The sequence below is a fragment of the Tauraco erythrolophus genome, chromosome 14 (genome assembly GCF_009769465.1).
Source record: "Tauraco erythrolophus isolate bTauEry1 chromosome 14, bTauEry1.pri, whole genome shotgun sequence".
Lineage (NCBI taxonomy): Eukaryota > Metazoa > Chordata > Aves > Musophagiformes > Musophagidae > Tauraco > Tauraco erythrolophus.
Genome location: NC_141478.1, coordinates 21874847 through 21900649, shown reverse-complemented (window position 1 = coordinate 21900649; position 25803 = coordinate 21874847). Strand labels below are relative to the sequence as shown.

Sequence of the window (25803 nt, the reverse complement as noted above, 5' to 3'; positions counted from 1 at the left end):
CCTGTGAGTAACTCGCTAGGAAATAATGGAGTTTCTCTGTGTATTAGTTTTCCAGACATGAAATGGGAATATGCATCCATGCTATTTCACAGAAATATTACACAGCTATTCCTACAAACAGCTGGGACAGTGCAGATACGAGAGTCATGAAAACCCAATAAATAATGAAAAAAAAACTGTATTTGCACTTCACCGTGAGGGCTCAGACACGCTACAAAGTGAATGTGAAATAACCATCTCTTTAAAGGTTTTTGGACATATGACCAATATAATTACCACAGACTTAAGGAATAAGTGAAGTCCAAGGCAGTGACACTCAGGTACTTTCCTGCCTATTTAAGGTGCAGATTCCACTGACAAATGAGTGTGTATTTCGAGACTACCTGGTTTAAATTTTAAATCCCCTTACTTCAAGGCAGGAACTCATCCCAGAGGCTCCTTCTATTTTCTTTTTGTCTTTCAGGAAGGACAGGGTCTATCCATGTCTGAAGCCCAGAGAAGCACATGCAACTGCGAGATGGGCACTGACATTTCGTGGATGCCACCGCCCTCCTCACCAATCTAGAAAGATGCACTTCAGGTCCTGAGTCTGAAAGAAGAAAACCTGAAAGAACCTAAAAGTGCTCTGGGTACTGAAAGTTACAGCCACAAAAGGCTATTCCAGACTTTTAAATTTTGTGTCTTAAAAGGAAAGACATGTCTTATCCTTGGCTTGTGGTGCCTAGAGGCAAGTCTGTTCCTTGCCCTGTTTTGGGTACCTGGGATGGCAGCAATGTCTCAACGAATTCCAGCTTTAGAAGCAAAACAAGAACACACTCTCAAAGGCCCTCTTCTCTAGAACATTAAATATACTTGTAGGTTTTTTACTTCTACACACACAGGACCCAATTTCAAGGCACTGACTTAACCTTTGATTTCGGCAGGAGCAGGGATGTGCTAGCATATTATGTAAATTAGCCGGGAACTTGTGCATTTCAACAATGCTTGATTACGTGATTTCTGTGGTTTTCTTCTTTTTAGTTAATCTAGTCCTTCTGCTTAAATAAGCTCAGTAGTAAGGCAAAAACCAGGGTTTTCCACTGCGTTCTTTCAAATTCATCCCACCAGAAATAAACGTGATATGACTCAACCCAACTGGCTGGCACTCAATGGATCACAGGAAGGCTGAGAAAAAGAAGCATAAAGATGGTTCAGTGACGAGGGTACCTGGAGGAAAGCTCTGCAAGTCACTCCAGCCAACATCCTCAGCACTCCCTGGTTTCTGTGGGGAACCGCAGAAGGTCTTTCACTGGGGTCCAGGAAAAGCAGGCAGCAAATTAGCTCTGCTCTCAGGTATATCCAAAAACATCTTAGCTCATTAGATATACAGATTGTAAATTAGGGATCTCCTTTATGAAAGACATCATTGAACCAGAAATAGCTTTTTTGTGGGCGAAGAGCAGAAAATTCAGTGCACTAAAATACTGTAGCAGCGGAGAGCTAACCTCACTTCGAAGATCCACTCCACAAAAACCAAAACGTGAATGTAATCTGGTACCTCTCACTGTAGTGCAACAGTAGCAGGTCTCAGACAGCGCTAGACGCGGTGCCCATATGTGCCTCAGAGGTACATATACAAGAGAGAGAGGCCAAAAGTAGCTCCGAGGAATAAAACTGATTCCCAGTGTCATCCCCACTAGCTCAAATGGATTCTCACCAACGAATTCGGCTCCGTAAGTCTACTGATAAAACCTAATTTCAAAGAGATGGTGATCTATCCTTCTGCATCCACAAGAACCCCAGTGGGTGGAGAAACCATTTCACCCAGTACTGCAGCAGGGCTAACGGTGAGGTGAAATGCAGCAGTTACCCAGTACACAGCACGACAACATACAACTACTGCTTCAGGGCAGGGTATGAATAAAGCTGAAGCACACCATTCAAATCGTAGTAAAATTACTCACAGTGTTATCTGGCTGCCTATAGTAGGCAGGCTAGTAGTCTCCTCTGTCAATAGCCATGGATTTTGAATGCTAAAGGTAGTTTATATTATCACAAAACTACTTTATTTGGAATATCCTCCCTGCCACTTTCTGAGCTAACCAGGACCATACATATTTTTCCTTTGAAAAACAAGTTTTCAAAGAGCTTGTGAAGAACTCTCTCTCCTCCTGTTGTGACCAGCTGTAGGAAAACTATGCTCCACCTTGAACCTTTACAACTGAAGGTATAGCCAACCATATGTCTTCCGCCCTAACTGGACTGCAGATCTTAGTATCCAAGTTTGGGGCAGGCGCCAGTTTCCACTTACCTGTCCTTACTTGAAAGAGGTGCTCTCTCCCTGAAAAACACTCAGCAACAAGGACTTGTACAGAAAGCAAGATCTAAAGCTTATTCGTGGGCCAAGCTGAGGAAATGTGAATGACGAACGCCAAGGCATCTTGTTCAGCTCTTTCACAGCTTGTCTCCGTACATCTTATCTAGAAAGAAATGCTGATGGCCTGCCATTACTGAGAAAATGTGTGTGTGATGATTACACTAGAGGAAGTGTTTAAGAACAGCTCAGCCTTGTGAAAATAATACCCTATAAGAGCTGCCAAGTCCCAGAGGGGTTACATCTCCTGACTCCCCAAGTCATGCATGACTTCTATACATCAGTGTCTCCACAGCTATGCTCATGGATACGCATTATTTTTCATCTCTACGGACCAGCCAAGACCTCTGTCATTTCCTGTTCACCAGGGGTGCTCTGCCCTGCAAAGAGGGCTGTGCCAACTGGAGGACTGAGCTTTTGAGAAATGTCCCTGTTTTTTTTTCCCCTGGTTTTAAATTTTGGCTATGGGAAACGGAGGACTAGAAAGACATCTGAGGTGTTTAAGGGTGGAAGGAAGAGCAAAAAAGAGGTAGTTGTGGTCTGGACGTGGGAATCACCATCCTGTGGTCCCAGGGAGAGTGATCTTTGTACAGATGTTTGACAGGCTGAGCTCTGTTTTACACTTCTCACATCCACATCACTCGTGAGGTATTGCATTATCAACGCACCCCTGATGTTATGTATTAATTTCCAAAGCAGACTCATTCACACACACACATAACACATCCACCCACGTGCAGTACTGGTTAGACAGACACAAAGCCATCCAGCAGCCAATTATTTGGGGTAGGAACAGCTTGCATTAGCTCATGATGAAGCTTAGCCTTAATTCTACTGAGCTAGAGAGGCTGAGAGCTGTGCACTGCTCTTCTGACTGACTGCGGATCTCAGAGCAGGGCAGATGATGTCAAGGCAAATCTTTTTTTGTCTGCAGTGCAGATTCTGCTGTGTGAATTTACTTGCAGATGAGGCTTCCAGATCCCCTGTTCAAAAGCAGGAGCCCTAGGCCATACCCACAGCTGCCACTCTTAGCCTAAATTCCTGTTTGTGCCACAAAAGAAGCATGCAACCACGCCCTCGTTTGGAAGGCTTTGGCCCCACTTTCCATCAATGTATGGAGACAACAAGGAGCCAGAGGAATTCACCCCATTTGGGTGATGGATCAGGAGCAGATGGGAGAGGAGTGTCTGTGCTGCAAAGAGACGGCAGAGGAGCCCAGTCATCACGGGAATACATCGAGGGAAGCTCCTAACAATGTAACTTGACATGAGGTTTTGCCAAACCGAGGACCAGAAACTTCCCAAATGCAGCAGGGTTGAGCCAACAGTCATTGCCAGATCTGGAGTTTGTTTTGTGTCTTTGACCCAGGTATTCCAGTTCCCAGCTGTGGAACAAGCCCAGTTGCTCTCTAATCACAGCATACAGAGCATCACCTTAACCATGGCACACTTGCGTTTGCACTAAAAGCCAAGGGTCACAACAGATTATCTGAAAGATTCGACAGTCGGCAAGCTTAGAGGATGTTTTCTAAAGCTGCCACGCCACAGAGAAGGACAGACATCTTTCCAGCTCCTAAGCCAGACCTTTTATTTGGGAGTGTTTACTAAAGTCAAGAAGTCACATGTTCCCAAAGAAAAGGGGAACACACTTTGCAATACACATGACCAGTGAGGAACAGATGGAACATTTTCTTTTTAGAGCATCTCCAAACCCCATGCAGGGGCTGCACAATTCTCATTTATGGACACAAAAGGTAAAATTCGTCTTGTCTCCCTCCCTGTGCAGGCTTTTTTCCTGTCTTTCTCCAGCCTAATTCTAAATGTGCCACAAAATATAGCACCATACATGGAACTGTACAGGCATTGGTAACCAGTTTTCTTATTAAGAGAAAGGAACCAATTAATCAGAAATGACCTAGCAGTACATAGATCTACCAATTTTTGTGGTCCTAACAAAAGATGGACAAGAGATGGAACCAAATCTACAGTAGTACATGGAAAAGGATAATCAAGATGAAATTCTCATGAAACTGCCTTGTAGATATTACCTACACCCTTGCTGAAATCTACTCTGGCATCTTCTGTTATGTTAAAATATTTTAGAGCTCTACAGCATCTTCCACGGCCTCTGACAGGACCATCACCCCCTTTTCAAAGCTGGAGAAATCAAGGCACAGAGTATTCTGTTCAGGATAGCTCACAGCATCAAAACTAGATACCCGCCCTGCCCTCCAGTTTGCCCTTCTATCTGTTATACATTGCTTGTGACACAAAGAGTGTCTGCAGCCAAATGAGAACGGGAGAATGATACAAACGGTTCGCAGAGGCATCAAGGAGGACAGGCCATGATACGTAGTCTAGACTGGTCCTTTCTCCTGCCCTCCCCACAACTCTCAGAAAACCAGGGATGGAAAAAAAACATTCCTCTTGTTATTAATAGAAGTATGACTTGTGCACACATTAGTGCTTTAAAGCAAAGGCGAAAAGATCAAGCATCAAGAATTCGTGCTTAATGAATGTGGGTTTGCTATTGTTAAAAAAGCTGCCTAGAGTCAGCCATCTTTATCACTTCCGTTATCGTTCTGACTGTTGGGAGAGCCAGTCCGAACCCTGCCACTGCCAGGGGACGTCACCTTTGCACTGCTACGCTCTGCCTAATGCAACTCGTACTTCCCTGCGGAGAGCCGGGGTGCCACTGCGCCCGCTCAGCCCTCGGCACCATCCCTCCAGCCTAGTCACAAAGGTGGACGGGGGTGAGAGAACACGCCGAGCAGGGCTGGATAATCCGGGGCCTCCGCTTCCTCCATCCCCCGGAGACACGCACGTACGCACGCGCGCACCACTCCTTTGCGGCTGAGACACTGCGCTGGGTAACAACGCTGTGATGAGTTAGCACCTTGCCCTGAAATCACGTGGGAAGCAACGGCTGGGAGGAAGGGACTTATTAATGTGGAGTCCCCGAGTCTTTGGAATGCAGCTGTTATCTCCCTCACAAGCTTCGGAGCGCTGATAACTTCACAAGACATTTCTTCCCCACACCCAGGCAAAGCCAAATGTACTTCATGAGGTTTTCCAGCCCCCAAACATGCAGGAGGTGGAACTGAGCATCAGGCTGTAACAGCGCCCAGCAGCTCTGACCAGGAAAACAGAATCCCATCAGAGTTCCTCTGCATACAGTCTCATTGGAGCTGTGTACAGGGATGAGGAGTTTCTCAGTGTACAACTACTGATTTCCTGGCAGTCACAAGAATCCCGAGCACAGCTGTGAAAAGAAAAAAAAAAAGGAGTTATAGCTCCTACACTAGAGTCAGCTGGCAACCTGCAGCACCTCTCCTGCCTCTAAGCTCTTTAACAATAGATGCAGAAACACAGACAACCTCTCCATCCAAAGAGGCAGAGATTTAAATCCTTAATTAGCACATTTGGACGAGTCTCCACAAATGAGATTAGCTTTTGCGCATCGCTGGGGAAGCAGTTGTGCCCCTCTAATGTCCAAGTGGTGGGCCCACAAGCTGACCTTGGAATTCCCCTTTGGATGCTCATCGGCTCTGCTCTCACCGGCACTGTCTTCCCCCACTACATGCAGCGTCGCTTCAGGAGTTAACAGCCTGGTTTGACTACGGTCTGGTGCTAATACTAGACACGGGGTGACCATATTTGATGTCAGCCACTGTGAATATACTGCACGGAATGAATAATTTCAATTTGTAGAGGGATTTCCCAGGTAGCAAACAATTCAACACAGAAAAGGGGCAGAAAACGGTCTCTATAATAGCGCCCTGTTAGCCAAGCACACATCTGCTCTCTCTTCTGTGCTTCTGGAGTCCTAACTGCTTTGTCTGCTGACAAACCCCTGGGTTTAGTGCTGTCAGCACTGCAGAGCTGTAGAGCTGCACAGAGCCAAGCTGTGTTCTCATCTGCCTTGTGCTTCACCAAAAAAAATGTGCCCACTCTAAGCAAGGACACCTGAGCAGTTCTTAACTGCCTGTCACGTATAAAGCAGCTTTGATGTGGAGACCCCAGCATGAACTTGCAGTGCCCCTTGGTCAAGAAACCTTGTCCTGACTTGTAGGCTGAAAAGCAACTGGTTTACAACCGTCTCACTAAGAAATGCTCAGATGATGTGGGAATGAGCACTCTACTTCTTCCAGAGAAAGAGGTTATCTAAACGTTTCAGAACAGAGCTTAAATCTACCCTCTTCACCATAGTAACTCTGACTCTTGTGCAACACAGAGCAAGTAAATCTCATGAAGTTATAGGGCACTGGACACCAAAAAGGTAATGATGTCACCAGCCAGGTGCTGCCTGATTTGAAAGATGGTTGTGGATACTACACCTGCATCAGCAGCCACAGGAACGCACGTGGGACACGGAGAACCAATAAAGGAGATGAGGACGTAGGTATCTCCACATGGAAATAAACCCATGCTCTCTTATAAACCAGGGAAGGGACAGGAGAGCGTTTGTCAGAGTTACTGATTTTCTTAATTCTTCTTCTTGGCCTTGAGTTCTGGAAATAGTCTCACCCCTCGGCACACAGGAACAGCCTGGGCCTTGTTCAGCCATAGACAACATGGCACAAATATTTAGGGGTGAAACCTCACACTCTCACTAGCCCCTTCCCTACGGACTGCCTTTTCCTTACAGTCCTCAGTGGAAATGGGTTTTTTTGAAGTTCTCAAAGACAGAAAAGGAGTTGGCACCTTTCTTTTTGAGTGACATTCATCTGTAGGTAAATTGATTTAATAGCTTGTTAGAGTGCCAATTAGAACCAACAATAACTCAATTGACCTATAACTGCCTTGGCACCAACACAGCTTTCAAAAATAAGAGAAAGGAAGAAATCTACGCTCTGGCAGAGATGAGAGCTCAGATAGTTGGTTTCAGGAGCAAACTGAGGGATTCATGAGCTCGCTAATGAGATGCTCATAACACATCAGAAACAAAGACAAATTTCAATAGTTTCAAGCTAAAATGACACTGTGTTATCTCCAGACAAAGATCACTCTTTTATCTGTATAATAAATGGATTTCAGTGCAGCAGCAGTGACTCTACAGCAGAAGAAAACTGAGCGCCACAGAAAGTAGGAGCACAGTTACCTAATCAGAGTAACACTGTATTGAAAACTGAAGTTTACCTGCTTATAATAGTACTGAAAAGTCCTCCCCTGATTCTGAGTGTGCCTACCAATAAAAACCTTTAGAAAACACCTTCTTCCCTCAGATAAAATCTGCTTCACACTAATGCAGTGGGGATCATACTTCTATACCAATTCATCATTTTCGCTCCAAGGATTGAGATATTTTGAGTTTAAAAAATAAAAATAAAAAATAAAAAGTGCGTAGAGTTTGTCTAAACATTGCTGAGCTGGTAGTGTCCAAGGATGGAAAGAGGGATAATGTAGAAGGGTTTTAAATTACTAGGCAAAATGATCCATTCTTAAATGCAGGAAAGCAGGGACTGAGAAAACAGAGATTATCTGAAGAGTCAGAGGGATGATAGCAACTAAGAATATATACAAGGAGAGTAAACTAATTTGGGGAGACCCACTTAGAAAAAAACCTGAAGGATAAGGACAGAGGCTGGCAGAGGAGGGAACCGGACTGAATAAGCTGCTGTGGGCAACATAGTGCAACTGGAACATGGCAAGGGAAGGGAAGAGGCATTACTGAAAACCAAGGGGAGGTGGAAAACAGTGATCAGATGATAAGCTGGGTATTGGGACCTGGGACCAGCTGGACATGGAACCTGCCACAAGAAGCCAGAATACGGCGATGGGACTGGTGAGATAGGAAACACAAACTTGAAGCGAGGGATGGGGAAAACAACAGGTTGGAGAGAGTGGGGCAGAAGGTGTCATGTTTAGGTACTGGGGAGAAAACAACCAGTGAGTTTGTAATAAGCAGAGCAAATTTCTCCTCGAAGCCTGGAGAGTTACCCAAGAATCTGGTGCATCATCGTTCCTCTGCTGGTACTAGCTGCTACAGCCATTGCTTAATTCAGAGCAGAGGGCAGTGCAGCATATCCTCAAAAAGACCTCTATCTGCTAATGAACCCAGAGATATTATTATGATGAGGATGGGGATTGATTTGGGTTTTAAAACCTTAACAACTGTGCGAAACCACTGTATTAAAAACTAGATTGCAAAGTCAAAAGCTCAGGTTATGAAACAGCAGGACGGAGGTTAGCTGTACATATGTGTTATGTTACAGTCACCACGTGATTCGAAACAGTTCTTCCCACAGAATTCATTCAAGATGAGAGGAAGGGCTTGAGGCGAATGTGTGTAGCAAAGAGATTTTCTATAGGAGCTCATTTCTTGCACAGTCGGGAAAGTTTGCAGGAAAAGAGCTAAGGAGCTGCAGAAAGAGATGTGATGGCTACGGCAGATGAGTGGTGCCTTGGAGGTTCCGTCTCTGCCAAAAATTTCCTGCAGAGGTGTTAGGCAAATCGCTCAATCCAAAACTGTAATTAGAATAATATTCTTAGGTGATGATTAAAGAGAATACTATGTCATTGTTTACAGCTATGATTATTTTTTTTTTGCTGTAACAACAGATAAACTAACAAACATCAGAGGCTTGGGAAGAGGGCGGGTGAGATCAGCATGTCTATTTCTCAGTCTGGATGCTCACCAAGTTAGTCTAAGGAATAGTCCAAATCAGAACGTCCCAATCCCCTGAAAGCACCCATTACTCTTAAAACAGGTAGTCATTACCTCTGTGCCCTTGTCTTCTGGGCCACAGCGACGTCTGGTTCCTTACTGAGCACCCACAGAGGCAGAGAGCTGAGCATAAGGTGTGCTGTATAATGATACGTACTCTGCAAAACAGGTCCTCGAATTGACTACACCAAGTTAATAAATGTTTTTTGACTCCAACGTCTATGAGTCTCTGCCACCTCACTACAAACTGAGGATGATAGCATCAGTTTCCCACCCAAGGTGTCAGGAAGCAAAATGAACATGTATTGCTATTATAGTTAAATATTTTGTAAGTGCCACAGGAAAAAAAAAAAAGGCCATGAGGAAATTAACCTGTTTTTTTTTCAAAATAGGATCTGAATAAGATGGAATAAATATGCTATGCTATCTTACAAGGAGAGATAGAGAAAACATTAAATAGTTTTTCACAAAGGAGCCATCCCTGTGTGCACTGAACAAGGCATGGGCTTCCGTGGAAGAGATAATGTGTTCATCTATCGGCAGAGATTTGTACAAAGGGCCTGAATTAAGTTTGTCCGGGAAATCTTAATCATGGCACTTCCTTAAATCTCAATGTTTGCTTTAATATTTATTTTTACTCTTTCATCTCATTTTCTGCACATGAACACAAGTGAAAATACCCAAATATTATACGATTACAGCCTTAAAACACATTACGGTGATGCACTGAGGTGTTTCATTTACTGAGGCCTTTGTTCTCAAACGCTGCCTTTTGCAGCATCTGAACATGTCTCATCCCAAACCCTACATCCCCATATTGATTATCCAGGGTGGGATTTTTTATCCTCCACCTCTTGACAGGTGAACGAGGGCACGAAGCATGCAATGACTTGCGTATGGACATGGAAAGTACGGCTGCACTTGTTTGGTCCCCTCAGTTCATGGTCACAAATCCATGTTTTTTCTCCTGCAGCCTGATTCACAGTCTACTGAAGACAACAGAAGTCCAACACATGCTGTTCAGCAGGATTTTGATTATCCCTCATATTATTCCTGTTTGGATCCCCTCGTTCTGCTCCAGCAAAACTGCCCTGGAAATTGGCAGGAAAGCTGTCTGCAGTAAAGACAGCAAGGTCTGACTTCAGGAGAGCATCTCCCCTTCCTCTGCTAACAGTGTCCCCACACTATTTTGAGGCGACCGCCACCAGCACGAACAAGAAGAAAGCCAAGTTTATGGAGCTGCCTACCAACAAACCCGTGCCAGACTCACACTTTGTGTTTGTTTCCAACGACGGGCACGGGTTCTGCTACTAATGCAACTGTTTCCCCGACCTTTCCCTCTAAGCAGAGGTTTCACTGAGCCAGAACTTCTATACGCCCTACAGAAGGCTCACACAATGGGCAGCTTTCATCTTACTTTGCTCTGAGCAGTGGGCAAGTCACAAGATCAGAGCTGGCCATCCGTGGGCAGCCTCCGAAGGTGGACAGGCACGAAGGGAAGGCTGGCACAAGAAGCAGCATTCTGGGCAGCAGGTAAAGAAAAGGGCATTGTTGTCTGAGAGCTGGGAGAGCAGCACCCACCCAAACGAACTGCCAGAGTCAGCGAGCAGTGCTGCGTGCTTCACAAATTGTTCACCCTGCTGACAAAACAGGGAAAAGCTTACGAGTGAAAACAATCTCCACAGACAGAGCAGCACTGCGTGAGGCGCTCTGGAAATCAGTTCTGCTCGGGAGAGTGGAAAAGGTAAACACGCATCCGTCCCATTTTTGCCCAGTCCCACCAGTGGCATTGAGTTCAGCAGTTAGTACTGTAATTAGTAAATGCCACTGATACCCCACGAGAAGGCAGTCTCAATGACCCTGCTTTGAGGTCTGGATCGGCATGAAGAGGAGCAAATGGTTTAGTTCTTCAGGAACTGCCCTACCTTATCTATCACACCCGAGCATTGATGTCTTTTGGTGCCAGAGAAATCTCCCCAGGTTCCCAAGCAGATAGGGGGGACTAGCAGAGGAAGCAAACGAAAAAAAGGATCTGTTTGCAGACAAGTATTACAAATAAGGGAGAACAGTGAAAAGACAAATTCTACAATCTGAAGTTGAAAAATTCTACAATATTTTGCATTGTTTTCAAGGAGGCAGCAGCTTCTCTTTTCAGTCAAGAAGTTAATAGATTACTGGGCAGTGAATAATGTGCAGTTCTGTTTACATCCACTGTTTGGACTATTTTGGTCCTTCCGATAGCATTATCTGTTCTCGGGCCTTCCTAAAAGCAGCATGCTACACCCTTTTGCAAGCAATTCTGGAGAGCAGCTACAACCAGTATGCTTCAGTCAGCTACAAACTAGACAGATCATTGTTTGTCTGGAATTTTTTTATTAAACCCATTGTACTGGATCAATGCTTCCTCTAAGCCATAAATTACAATTCTATCTATCCAGTGAAAAAGCTTTCAAAGTTGCAGATAAATCTCGATGTAGGAAACACAGTTTGGCTCTGCCCCCATGTGCGATCAACCACAGATGCAAATAAGCTCAAGCTGCCAGCACATACATCTGCACCTCAGAAGAGGAGCTAGTATTCTCATTTTCATTAGAATTTGCTAAGACACTTTTTAAGTGCTTCTAGAACTAGTCCACTGCATTAGTCATGAGTACTCAGGGGCACTGAGTTTGGTTTTTATAAAGGTCATTTGCTGTCTTTTCCCCTCACAATGGACTAAAAGCAGAAATCAACAGAGCCTTAATCTATATTAATTTGCCTTACTCTTGGAAGGTCATAGATTTGCCGCCGGAATTAGCCATATTGGATGCTAAAATGATAATTTAATGAGACTATGATGAAAGCCTCTGTTCTATTCTAAACCAGGAACTCCTCTCAGACAGCGCGAAGGAGAAGCAACTCCATGAAGTCAGAGGAATTACACCAATGTCATTTCGCAGCAGAATCGAGCTCCAGTAAATAGGGCTGAAGTGTTTCATTTAAAACTTCACCTCTCAAGCTGTACTGAGACAGAAGTCATGAGGGCTGGGGCTCTACAAAAACACCTGGAGACACACCTCACTCTCAAGGGTGAAACTGGTTTCTCCAAAAAGACAGAAAAGAAGATCTGGGTCTAAATATTTATTAACTTGAAACTTGTACACCAAATGCTGCTGCACAGCTCTGGTGACAGCAAAGTGCAGGATAGCAGAGACCCATGCCTCTTACAAGATCCTAACGCTCCAGAATCTGCACCCATCTACAACAAGGAGCAATCACACATTGCACTGCGTAATTTGCAAAGCAGAAAACAGAGTCCTTTGGGTCAAGGATATAGCTCTTGCAAATATTTTGATAATATCTGCTCTTTGGTGCAATCTGCTGCATTTCAGAGGTCAAAAAATGTTATTCATATTCCTGTGAGTTGTTTCCAAGACAGATGCTTTAGTAGCACGCAGAGACGGAGGGAATAAAAAACCCGAACAGAATCTGGGAAAGCTCCCACTCTTCTCTTTCAAGGCAGCCATTGTTCATAGGTCATTTTTCATGGAAGCCCACGCACTTTCTCTAAGTGGCACTCATATTCAAACAGATACGCTGCAAGTGACCTCGAAAGAGGGGTGAACAAAGTTCCCCAGAAAATACACATCCTGACCATACAGTAGTGCATCCAACTCCTCCTGGTCTCTCCAGATGTCTCTCTGTAGGATCAATACCACTGCCCCATCCGATGTCGCTATATAGCAGTAGGGAGAAAGCACATATGTGTGTGCTGGGCTTCTAGCATCGATTCAGAAGAAACACAAAGTGGCGAGATATCAGCCTACCTGGAATCTGACCCCAAGCAGAGTGTGCCTTGCACCAGGGTACAGAGATCCAACACACTGTGCTTTCTATGCACAAATGCAAAGCTATGTTAGAGGAGGATTTTATTATTAATGCTAACGAATCATACATAGATACGAACACTTGAGTGTTAGCAGACTCTGCGCGATCAGGAGTCTGCTAACATCTGGGAGTCGAAGCTTGCCCGCATATTTCACACCTTTGTGTAGGGCCAGGAGTGGCCAAGTACCCCAGCAATAAAAGCTTACCTCACAATTTACTGTGCCACTTTAAGGAATAAGCACTGGCTCACTAGGATCTTAAAAAAATAAACTCTTAGGGCCATCTCACCTTGGGCAAGGTGGTTCCCTCAGCTCCTGCGACAGTCCTTTTACTGAAGTTTGCCAGTCTGGTTCTGTGCTGAAAACTTAGTCATAAAGACGGAAGGGAATAAATCCACTATACAGATACACAGAAGACAGGCAAACTGAACGTTACTTTGCATATATCCAAATACAATCAAGAGACTAAATCCATAATTCCTTGAGGGTGCGACGCACAGAGAACACCTCGCTAGAATAACCCAGGGAAGCACAGTAGTTAGTTTTTGACTCCAGACTTGTGGCAAATAATGCAAAGATCTGCAGCCAAGAGTATGAAATTGGTGGTGTTCTTTTTAAAGCTAATCACTCACACATTTCACTGTGTTGGTGAGGTGTTACTTGCTCAGTCACAACTGGGAGGCAGTTTTATACTCTTCCCAATCAGGGTTTGCATAAGATCGTGCTTGCAAGGACTACGTATCATGCTGTAGCTACTGGAAACCCTCATATGCTCGGTCAGCTGTGCGCTTGGGACACTTGAATGCACTGAATTTAAACGACAGTGCAGCCTTCCAATTCACGTAGCCTTCTAATAACATTTGTTAATCCAAGCAAATATCAAGGAATCTGTTCAGTGCCAGTGCTGAATTTTCCAAGCGTGCGGACTGCTTGCTAAATCCCTAAAAGGTAGTGCCAAGAGGGTTCTGTCGCTTCTGTCTTTGGGCACCCAAATCCACCCTGGAACTCCTTCCTGCAATTATCTTGCTCACTGTATTTTAGAGAATAATGCAAGGTTTCTTGAAGAGTCCAAGAACTTAATAAAATCATGTAGTTTGTAGAGTTTGAATAACGTGCTTCTACTGCGTGTTTTTAAATGTGAGATGTAAGCCAGTTGTAATGAAAGCTGAAGCAATAAACCTTAGCCATTGATTGCACTAAGTAATTAATTATTGATTGCAGTACTTTACATACATATTGCAGAGGACAATTCACCTGTGCAGTAGGCAATACTTTACTTTACACAACCCTTCTGCTACACAGAACCACACAAAAATCGGCTCTAGGGTTTACAAATTAATTTCCTTATTAACCTTCACAGAAAGGTTCCTGCCTGAGTGAAAGCAAACCATTACTTTCATAAAGACAATGTTAACTATTCGCTGCCCAAATTAATTTTGCAAATAAGGATCTACAGATGCAAAAGAAAAAGATCTTTCTCTGTAAGACTCTGAAAGTGTTAAGTTCTTTCTTAATGAATGCTGCTATCCCCTGCACATCCCAATTCCCGACAAGCAATGCTGCAGTAAGAAGCCGTACAGAACAGCAACGGTAGCAACATCCTTCCCCAACTCTTGGGGAAGGAGGAGGGAGAGGACTTTAAGGTACAAAACCGGGAACTCAACCATTAATCAGGCAGACCATTCGTTCTGAACTGGAGATGTAGGACTAGTTAAGCGGCAGACACCACGCTCTAGTCTAGAGTTGTGCATCAGGTGGGAACATTTTTGCCCATTTACTCTGAACTTACGGAGAGGCTTTCCCTTATAAAAAGCCAAAGCGAAAGATATTTGTTGGTTTAAAAACACAATTTAAAATTAATAATAGTGAGGGGATGCTAAAATGAAGCTTAAATATCAATGAAACCTGCAGATTGTTTGACTGGAGCAGATCTCGGACGTGTCCTCCAGCTCCTCTCACTAGGAAATTACCCAGGAAAGTTCTGTCTGGGTGTGTGCGCTGTGCGGAAAGGTCTGAGCTGGACATTGGTAGGGGAGGGGGCAGGCCAGCTAGTTTGGAGTGGGCCAGGGAGGGGGGGGGATTGTACCTGAAGTCGCTGTAGGGATGGATGATCCAGAACCCGGCAGACTTAACCCTTTCCTGCTCCCTCTCCACGGCCTTCTGGCTGCCAAACATCCTCAAGGAGAATTTGTTGACCCCCGGCTGGAGCATGGCCCCGAACTGCCTCTGCATGAAACCGGCTTGGCCCAGCCTCTGCTCCTCATCTGGGGTGATCTGGTCGCACCCTCCACCTCCTTCCACTTTGATGGAGGTAGAGGAGCAAGCCCGGGGGGGCTGCTGCTGGGGCTCCGGCGGGGATGCTGGTGGTGCGGGCGCTGGCAGTCCCTGCTCCAGCTCCCCACTGCCCGGGGGGCTCTTGTCCTCACTGGGAGAGGCCGGCTCCCCTTCCCCGCCGATCAGCCTCTTCTCCTCGGCCGCGTCGTGGAGGTGCCTGCTGGTCAGCGAGGACAGGCTCCCTTTGAAGCGGCGGCAGTCCCCGTTGGTGCTGGTCTTGGCGCCCTTGCTGCCTGCCTCCGTCTCCAGGAGGCCGGGGTCCCCCCCTCTGCCGGGGTCTCCCCCGAGTGCTCGGGTGCTCCCAGCAGAGGGCGAAGGCAGTGGCTTCAGCCTGATGCTTTTCCTCCGGGTGTCCTTGTCGCTGTCTTCCTCCTCGTCCATGATCGACGCCTTGGGTCCTATCTGCTGGGGCAGGCTGTAGAGCCTCTTGCGCATGGAGGGGGGCAGCTTGTCCATGGCCGATGCTGCTGCTGCTGCTGCTGCTGCTGCTGCTGCTCAGTTAGAGGGAGAGACACCCTCCCCGGTCTGCCCAAGGAGGCGAACCGTCACTGCCCCCCGGGCCCCTGCCCCCAGCTCAAGGGGCAGAAGGGACCAGAGACTGGCGTGTCATCTCCCTACCAGACTGTGGCATCCACAGGCTCTGCATCAAAACACAGGCTCTGCATCCAGAAGGGAAGGGAAAAAAAAAAAAAAAAGAGGGAAGGCAAAAAAGCCCCCCCCTCCTCCGTTGTCCCGATTTGGCTACTTGCTGCTTGTCTCCCCTTGGTGAGTGTTACTGCAATCCCTGTCTGCTCCGATCCAGAGCACTGGGCAAGAAGTCTAGAGGAGAGCCACACACTTCTGGCTGGAAGGCGCGGGAGGGCGGCAGCAGCAGCAGCAGCCGCTTTGCCATGTTGGCTTCGAGATGCAAATGTGCCGTGTCTCCCGGCGGGCAGACATCATCCAGAAAGCGAAGCTCAAGCCCGGCTGCCTCAAACTCCTCAACCTGCCGGCCAATAACACAATGAACTGCAACCTGCAGCAGCCACTGCTTGCTTACATCACTGCCATCACTTATTCCTCACGCAGCCCCTGCTCCAGGGAATATTCATGAAGCCATCCCATTCTATTGGGTTGCCATAGGAGCGACTACTGCACACAGGCTCTGCCTACCTGAGCCAGCACCCGGGCTTCTTAAAGGGGCAACGCCCGGCTGCCAAGGGGGTGTGCGGCGGAACGGGAGCCGCAACGCCGCTGCCGGGTGCAGGGACCGCCTCGCCCGGCGCTGCAGGGCTCCCGCCGCCGGGCTTGAGCCGCCCGCCGGTGCCGGGCTTACCGCCAGCCTGGGGCTAGCGGCAAAAATCACCGTGAATTTAAAAACAGCAGCATCATAAGTATGAAAAATATATACATATATAAGCAAGAAGATTCCTTTTCCTTTTAGATGCTGACGATCCTTTCTCCTTCTGGAGTTGTGGGCTGCTGGGGTTTGCTTGTGAAGACACAGGGGGTTTTGTGGGAAGGGGCGAATCCAAATCCTAAAGGAAAAGCAGCGATTCACCTTGAAAATCTCACTTGCATGCAAAGCAGGGGCTTGGGGAGCGCCTGTCTTTTCCAGCAGAAGTTTGCGTGCTGGGAAACACGTTGGGGTTTGTACCTCTGCAAACTACCGAAGGTTTGAAAGGTTTCTTTCTCCTTTGCTGCCTCCCTTCTCCCTTAGACCTGCAAAACATTATTTCTCCCCTGCGGGGCTGGATCTGTAGAAATCATTCAAAAAAAAAAACCCGCAAGCTGCATCTCCAAGAGCTCCTTACAGGATTGCGGGAGGCTGGGCTGGGGAGGAAGGAGTGTGTGGGCTGCGTGGGCTCTCCCTACGACACGGGGAAACCCACTTCCCAGTGGGCACCTGAGTCAGCACTTTTTGCGGCTCATCCTCGCCTGCCGTCGTCTACCAGGAGGTTGGTCCTGGGAAAACAACAGCTCCGGATGGGAATCCTCCTTCCTTCCACTGCTGGCTACAATGCACCTCGTGTAATAGAGGCCAAAGCTGTGGAAAAAGGCTAAAATCAGGCTTTTCCCTACTATTTTGTTCTTGGAGAGATTATTTTTTTTGAGAAAAGAGGTGGCAAACAGTCCAGCCCCGCGGTTCTTTGGGAATGGCTATTTATTCTGCTACATTTAAGCAGCTCTTAGATTGATAAACTAGCTCAAATTATTTCCTAGTGCAAAGCCTTTGAAACCAATGGAGTTAAATTAAGACCGTTTAGCCCTATGAGAGACTGTTTGCAGAGATTTTTACACGGCTTCAATAGCTGAAGCTTTCCAGAATGTTTGTTGCTTTATACGTTTCAAATCGTACCTCCTAGGAAAAGGAAACCACGTGAACTGTGCAGACAGGCAGGGAGGCTGAACACAAGCAACAAATTCCCACTGCAAGCAGTGAGGAAATCCTCACCCGATCTCTGCACTTCTGCTTCCATAAGCAAATATTCACCTTTTCCCTTCCAGGAGTCACCTGTCACCCGCCTAAGGTAACTCTGCCATTTAAAGCAGCAGGATGTTACTTCAGCTCTTACTTCATGGAAAGGCAGCCATCAGCAGTGACTTCACCATACACACAGGCAGCACACGCTTCCTCATCTTTGTTTGCCTGCTCTCTCACTCTCTCTCTTGAATCCCTTCTCTGAAGCATTCACCTGCTCCTCTTCTCCTCCCACCTCCTGGCACAACCTAGACTGGCTGTGACTCATTTGAAATACCCTACAGTGAAGCTACCTAATGTAAATATTATTTAACGTTAATATTTTCATCCCAATTTCTGGTAGAACAAGCTTTTCGGGAGAAATAAATCTCGATTTTCAAATGCTCCTGTAGATTAGATAATGTGAACTAAGCCCGTGATAGCATTAGAGGCCTTTTCCCTCTTCTTCCCTCCTCCAGGCACTATGGATGCTGAGGTGTAAGCACTTCTGTGCCTAAGCTGCAATCAACTGCCTTCCAAAAGGATGTGTTTTGATTAATGAGGTGCATAACATCTGAAACTGATGCAGCTTCTTAAACACAGTCCCTAATGTTCCCAGAGAATGACAGAGCAATAAAGGATGTGCTCAAGGAATCAAGCTGTTCGTCCTCTTTCAGCTATAGGTCTTCTAGCTGGCTCGCAGAAAATACCCACACTCTTTATTTCCTGGCCTTTCTGGGATTATTCTCCGAGTGCTGCCTTATTTGATGACACAAACAAGATTCTCTTACAGCCCTGAAGTGGAGAAAGAACGCAACAGAGCATGCAAGCAGCAGAATGCTCCTTTATCACTTCTATAGCCAGGAAAGAAAACAATCAGGTGCAAAGACTGAGTCAGGCTGACTGGCACACTGCTGCACAACTACAGAAGCACACAGATATCCCCATGCCCAGAATTCTGGCTAGCACTTCCCAGCCACCAGTGTCCAGTTATAAATGATTCCTCAGATACAGAGAAGTTTTTTAAAGCAATTTTTTTTGAGACCATGTTTGTTAACCTTTACATCTATCTCTAAAGCATTAAGCTTCACTTCAGTATCACACCTGCTTTGAAGGAATGTTTCAAGCACATCATTTTAGCAAATACTACAGTCCCATTTTGCAAAAAAAAATGCTTATCTGAAATAAGAGTCTAAGTGCTGTATCAATTCTAGGCCATGTCTAGCAGATAGCCCAACGCAGGTGGCCCAAAGTGCTAAAAACCAGAAGGTGCATTCTTCTGCAACTCTATCACCAAGTGTGGGCTCCTAAACACTTCTACAAACTTGGCTCCAGGTATTACAGGTACCAAACTCAGAGAAAGTTTTAAAGTCCTTAAAACCCAATGACAATTTTGTGTCCAGAGAACTTCAAAGTAATGACATTTTCTTTGAGAGCCTTCCAAGAACTAAGTGCAGGAGGCTGGGAATTATCCTTGTCTAATGGTATGAAACTACTATCATGGATGTTATTTATTGTTGGCATTATGGCAATGCTTTCCATGTCAGCAAACGGACCTTTACAGGCGCATTATTAGAACATTTTGGAAAAGCTAAGACTTGTAGGACTAAGTCTTGCCTATCGTTGGCTGCACAGAACATTCAGAGGGGATACAGACAACCCACCTGCCATGAAAAGGGAGAACTGTTTTTGAGGGAAATGATCTCCTTTTTAACAATGTTTGTCAGATGCTGCTCCAAGAATTGGCATAGATACAAAGGGAATGGATTTAGTAGGGAGAAAGCAGATGAAGCAGCCAAAGATTCACTTGCTTCTTAGGGGAATTTGCCAGCTCATATATACACATATATATGTACATATATATGCGGTGCTATTTTAATAAAAACCCAGCACTGCAATGCAAATGTGAAAAATCACATTCGTGATGAGCTCCGAACTACAGAAGAATAGACTGAGCACCATAAAAAATGACATCCTCAAGTTCAGCGTACAGAAAGCAGCAGTGCAAGCTTTCTGCACACTGGCCTGTTAGGACCACCTGTGCTTGGGTGAGAGTTTCAGCCATCACCCTTCAACCCTTGGATCCTCAGATAAAAAAGGGGTCAACAAACATGTGGTATAGACTGGAAGAACGGGAGCAAGTCGTTTCAAAGCTGCATATTGTTCCTAGCAGGCAGCGAGTAACTCCTAACTGGCATTTGAAATCCATGAAATATTCAGCATTACAAAACAGAGAAATTCTACCTCCAAGTTGTAGTGGTAGTGTCTGCACTCACTGCCTCTGCAGCTTATGTCATATCTCTAAGATAATAAAGAAATAATCACCATAAGTACACAAACCCTAACTCCCCCTCACCCCTATTAATTACCCGAGTGTGCTGTCACACTTGTACTCGTTGAAATTCAGCCACTGCTTTCTTACTGCTCTATCACGTTCCTTGGAGAAACTGCAAAGTGGGGGATTGAACTGCTGGAACCTATGTGGGAACCCATTTAAGGCACAGAGAAGAGGGCACCTGAGCATCTGGCCAGGAGAAAGGAAACAGCTGAGCAATGGGGAATGAGATGAGTGCCAGGATGCTGGACTCTAGGGAGTCAGCCCAGAGGGCAGGAGGGAGAGGGAGAAGTTCCACAAAGCTGGATGTCGGGACAGAAGGAAGAAGTCCTGTGCAAGAACTGAGTTGGGTTCAGAGAAAGAATGGTTCAAAGTTCATCAATGGAAGCAGAGAGATACTAAACAGATCCCTAACAACAACAGACTGTGGAGCCTGGCAAGAGAGGCAGCAGCAGGAGATGAGACACACAACAGGACAGAAAAGCTTGTATCAGGAAGTACTTGGAAAGCTATATTCATTCCAGCTTCCAGTGGTAAACAGACCTGAAGCAATCCCTCTTCTCTTCAACCTTACAACCAAGATCAGAACAGGAGCACTTGTCTAAGATACACGGGAGTTACGGGGAATGGGCTTGTACCTAACAAACAGCTTTGCCACTGGACTGCAAAAAAAAGGAAATGTTATCCGAAGAATCAGCCATGTTGGTATCTACGGAAAGAAGTTACAGACTATGCAGAAAATAAACCTCTGAGATTTTCAGGATGTTTAGACGTTTTGCAAAAGCTGGTAATCCTCACTGGAGAAAGCAGCTAAAAATCATAGCTAGAAACAGATTGATTAGCAAGAGCGTCTTGCCACCTGACCTTTAATATTCCCCTTGGAGAAGAGAAAACTTAATAAAAATAGAAAAACAGAGACAGGTAACCAGGTATGAAGCTATGAGGAAGAGAAATTACATAGACTCTGAGAAGCTGCTGAGATTAGAGCAACTATATGATTTAGTCACAATTACTTTTAGTTTACAAAGTATCTACATTTTTACATTACGGTCTAAACTCTACCAATGAATTTTCCAATATTCACACTGAAATGCTCATATTGAGCTTATACTTTAGATTTCAATAAACTTTGCCTTCCAAATGTATATTCCATCAAATTTCTGTCTAAAAACCGAGCACTAGCTTATTTTTCTATGCTCATCTGGAATTGAGGAGAGGCTTGAGACGGCATGGGGAGGTTTGCTCCAACTGGATCAGTTCAGTGAGTATCAAACATCTCTTTCTCAAAATAGCGCCTTTCGCCGGCGCTTAATGAGCTGCAGCTTCACAAAGAATAATGGATCCCTTTCCACCAGTCTGTCCCACCGATGCCTCTTCTGTCTACATGAACTGGACTATTTCTGATTATGGATTTGATGGGAAATGTGCGACTGTCTCCAACAACAGCAACGGCAGCCCCCGACTCTGCTCTCAGTGAGCCGAATTCTGTCAGGGCTGACTTTAACCCCTTCTCTTCCTCAGTGAGTGAATCAAATGAGCTCCACGGCATGTTGTTGGTGCAACTGCAAACCAAAGTTTCACAGCCGTATCACCTGTCAGACATTTATACAGCTCTGATTTAAGAACTCATAATCTTAATGGATGTATCTTAACAACGCCTCCCTGCAGCAAATTGCTGAAGACAAGCAGAAGATTTAAAAATTTGAAATAAGAGACTAATTAGAAACAAGCTGCTCTGTGATCAAAATGGCTATGAAAGAAACTTCTCATAGATTTATGCCTTGTGACTGGAGTCTCCCATGTCTAATGTGCAGGATCCAATACAAACTTTTCCTCTATAATTCATAATTGTACTGTCATATATGGATTCCCTGATGTGTAGTAATTTATTGATGCCTGTGCCGTAGGCTGCAGCAGCTTTGAGCAGAAGACCCTCAGAGGTCCCTTCCAAATCAAATTATCTTTTAATTCTGTGACTCTATGACTCAACAGGAATTCTCTCTTTACTCCATCTACCTACTTTCACAAACACGTAGGAAGATACTGTCTTTGAGACAAAATCCCTGTCAAATTTGTTTTAAACCATCAAACAGGTTGAAACATTAGTAGGAGGGAACTGACAGACTGATAGATACAAAGCATGACTGATTAAGCTTCATTTCCTCAGGTAAGGAGCTGAAAGTCATTTCATGATATTAGAGAACAAACTCGGACGTTTTCATGCTTATTCATGATTTCTGAATTCCTGAAGTTAGCAAAATTGCAAAAACGAGCTTAGCCAGCATGTCTAAACAATATGGCAGTAGAGGAGCTTCAAGCAGAGGATCCCAGTTTATCATTACCCCTTGCAGGTACTCCTGGTCACGCTGCTACCCACACAGGGATGTTTCACCCCTCCCACTCAGCAACTTCGACACAGGAGAATTTCACCACCAATAAAAACAAGGCCAAAGGCAAGGGAGACATGGTATTTCTGCCTGCATTTCATTCCTTACTGGAGTAAGTATGTCTTCTGCAAACAGGCAACCAGGTTAGGCCGGACTGAGTCCTTGAGACATTCCCATTAACTTGCAAGAGAAAAGAGTGATTTGTGCCACCGCCATGTCAGCTGCTCAGCAGCACTGTCTGCAACTGTCAGCAGCGCTGAGAGCCTTGGTGAGCCACTAGATAAGTAGAGGAAAGGGAAGAGGCTTCAGTGGATAAGGCTGCAAATAATTGTATGAGATCAAAATAAAGGCCGCCTCTGCCTGGGATTCGCCTTTGGAAACCATCCTTTCAGCAGTACTGCATATGACCCACTCAACACCAGAGATCTTGTGGTTAAACGAAATCTGGACGTTATTTCCTGAGTTTGCACATGCCTGCGTCTACGCACGCACAATGGTGTTTCTGCTAATCCAGTTTTTACCTCAGTTCCACGTGAAAAAAAGCACTCTAGGGCCAATCTGGGCCTCTGTCTGTCATTTGTTACTTTTGTTTCATTAAAAGTGTTACTGAAGCATCTAGAAAATTCTGTTGATACCAAAGCCCCAGCAGAGGAAGGGAGTCCAGTCCCAGTCTAAACAGCAGAGGAGGAGAATATAGCAGCAGAGTAAACAATCTTATGGTCTTCAAATGCCAGTTCAGTGCTGTCTGTTTCCTTTTTGCTTGTTTAGTTTTAGAGAAGGCTTTGCTGAGAGAAGTTAGAGCAGGGAAAAAAGACAGAGAAGGGTGGATCCACAGCAGAAGAAACTAAGGATACAGCAGGAGTGCAGGGAGGGAATTGTCTCCGTTGCATTCACTTTTCTGTTTGATATTGTTGTGCTGCAATGCTACCATTAAGGAGGGTATGAATTTCCATTACAAGCTCCCTTATGGTCATTCTTGTTCATAACCAACTAAGCTGACATTCTGAAAACTTTATCTTTACCAAAAAGTGAATTTCCTTCTTTCAAAAGTTTTGGAAACAAGAAGGTTGTATGTGTAGAGGAGAAAAAAGAGAAAACGCACTTTTCCTGTTCTCTTTAAAAATGGTATTTTAGCGAGCAATGTATTGTCTAAGTGGCTAACAAGAAAATGAGAGTGGGATTTCCTAATAAAAGGGAATGCAAGCTGTCCGCTTGACAAAGATTAAGTACTCAGTAAACCCAGAGGGTTCATTCAGCGTTTCCTTACCTGTGCCTCTCCTCCTCTGGCCACTCCTTGCCAGCTCTATCCATTCAGACTGTATTATCTATCACACAGGCATCTCCCTAGTTCTAAGGGACTCAGACTAAGGACTAAGTTTTTCTCTTCCCCAGTGCTACGCAAGCTGGCCCCCATTAAACAATGCTCCTGGAGCTGAGCTGCTGGTTGTATTCGGCTCTGCCCAGGCAGAGAGTGACCAGCCCTGCCCCACGCTGCAGCAGTTCTACAAGTCTGCCCAGGGACTCCCCATTGATTAATTTTCGCAGCCTGTGCTTTCATTTGTTTTCAACACTCCACTGACCTTTGTGTAAGAGTTTAAACAAAGCTCTACAGACACTTGAGGCCGTTGCCTTGATAGTATCAGTTCATCATTGTATCAATTTGTCTCAGTGGACGGTAGTCTTGTGTTTGTGCGTGTGTGTTTTTGCAAGGGGGAGGGATCGTGCTCACCTGGCTCTTCTGAGAATGCTGAAGCTTTTTTCAGTGGAATCAATGAAAAAACTTCACTCTGCATCTAACGTTACTGCTCTGTGTTGTTTAACACAAGGGCAGGACAATACACAGCAGTTCTAGATGCTGCTCCCTGGACTTCGTCTTCTTAGACAATGCCCTTTCCCCTGTGATTTGTGGAGAGTCAGCCCATCCTGTTTTTCCCCTAAACCATTAGCTGACAGAATATATTCCCTCCTGTGCTCTCCCACTGACTGATGGAATCTTAAATCTTCTGTTCAATGAACCAACTTCACCAAGATGCTTTCTGTGGGACACTAGGGGAACAGGAAAGTGGTGTTCGCTTCACCAGCTGCAATTTAGGAGAAAAGAGTGAGAACTGTTCTGGGTGGGTTTTTTTTTAAAAAAAGCTTAAGTCTTTGTGACAAGGTTCGAGATGATGTGAAGGTAGATGCAGCCTTGCACATGGCTGAACTGTGGTGAAATGATAAGGAGAAGCAATTTGTGGCTACGTGATTTTGTCAGCATTTCCCTCGTGGCTAGTTTGCTTCCTGCTCAGCACACAGGCTGGCCTGTAGTCCCTGGCGAGCCCCCAGGGCACAGGACAGAAAGGCTCAGTGTCCCACTGCCGGCTTGGTCGGGTCCCCAGGAGTTACACACTGCAATACACAAAACCTTTGAGCACCTGTATGCTTCAGTGGGTCTGGCCTAAAAAACTTGCCTGAGGTGACACAAGACATCTGTCCATTTAGCTTCCCAGGTTATACATGTTCCTGCAGTGCTTGCTGCTTCTCTTTGCTACTGCTGTAAAAAAACCCCAAACCTGTATACATACATATATATATAAAGTAGCTTAGTAAAGCAGACTTAGACACTGCAATCATTCTCTCCTGCTGCTCTCATAGAGGGATGTCAGACTAAACAGCACTGTGAAGCTGGCGACATCTCAGTGGACACTCCACCCCAGATGAAGCACTTGAGGTTAAAGAACAACAACAAATACCACTTTCCCTCTTCTGGGCAACTTCATGTCATAGCAGATGCTCGACAGGCTGCTGTTCAAAGTCTGCTCAAAGAAAAATTGTATATATTATTAGCTACTTCTGTGCTTGTTTGTGCTGTCTTTGTTTTTCACCATTCTGCAAAACCCTTTACAAATCCCTGTTTCAGTGGAGCAACAGACTTCTACTTCCTTGGATTTGCAGGTTTCACTTAACGGGATTAGGTGACAGGATTTATTTAGAAATGTGTGGTGATAAAAATACCCAGTTCATGAGTAATAGAGGGAAAAGCTCACCATTTTGTTGTTGCTTTTTTAAATTCAAACTTCTCAGCAGGGGCAAAGGTTCAGATCAGGTGTTTGCCACCCACACTTTCCAGTACTAGAGAACACTTCAATTTTTCTAGCAGGGAGAAGTCTGGAGTGGAATAAATAGAGAAGACTGAGTCTTGCTGTGAGACCTAAAGAAGGTGAGATTCCACATGACTTGATCTTCCCATCAAGCCTAGGGCTGACACAGAATTTGTTAAAACATCTTCCTGTGACTTTAAGTAGTCTAAAGACTTTGCTAGCTACTTGGGCTTTTTGTTAAGAGGCAGATCTATTAGTCTGAGCTAGCTAGAACATGTAGCCCTCAACCATGCACCTATTTCCTGCTCTACAGGAGAGTGGTATCAGAGCTGCTTTGGTGAT

The 25803-nt window shown here is 45.3% G+C and overlaps 1 protein-coding gene across 3 annotated transcripts in view; it reads right to left on the bottom strand.

Moving 5' to 3' along the window:
* The window catches only part of HCN4 (hyperpolarization activated cyclic nucleotide gated potassium channel 4), a 104230-nt gene extending 88555 nt beyond the window's left edge, over nt 1-15675 (bottom strand). For all 3 annotated transcript variants that reach the window (XM_086620154.1, XM_086620155.1, XM_086620156.1), the window contains exon 1: nt 14972-15675. In XM_086620154.1, the coding sequence (XP_086476280.1) occupies nt 14972-15675 (704 nt within the window). The remainder of the gene's footprint in view (nt 1-14971) is intronic.
* Between the last annotated feature and the right edge of the window lie 10128 nt (nt 15676-25803).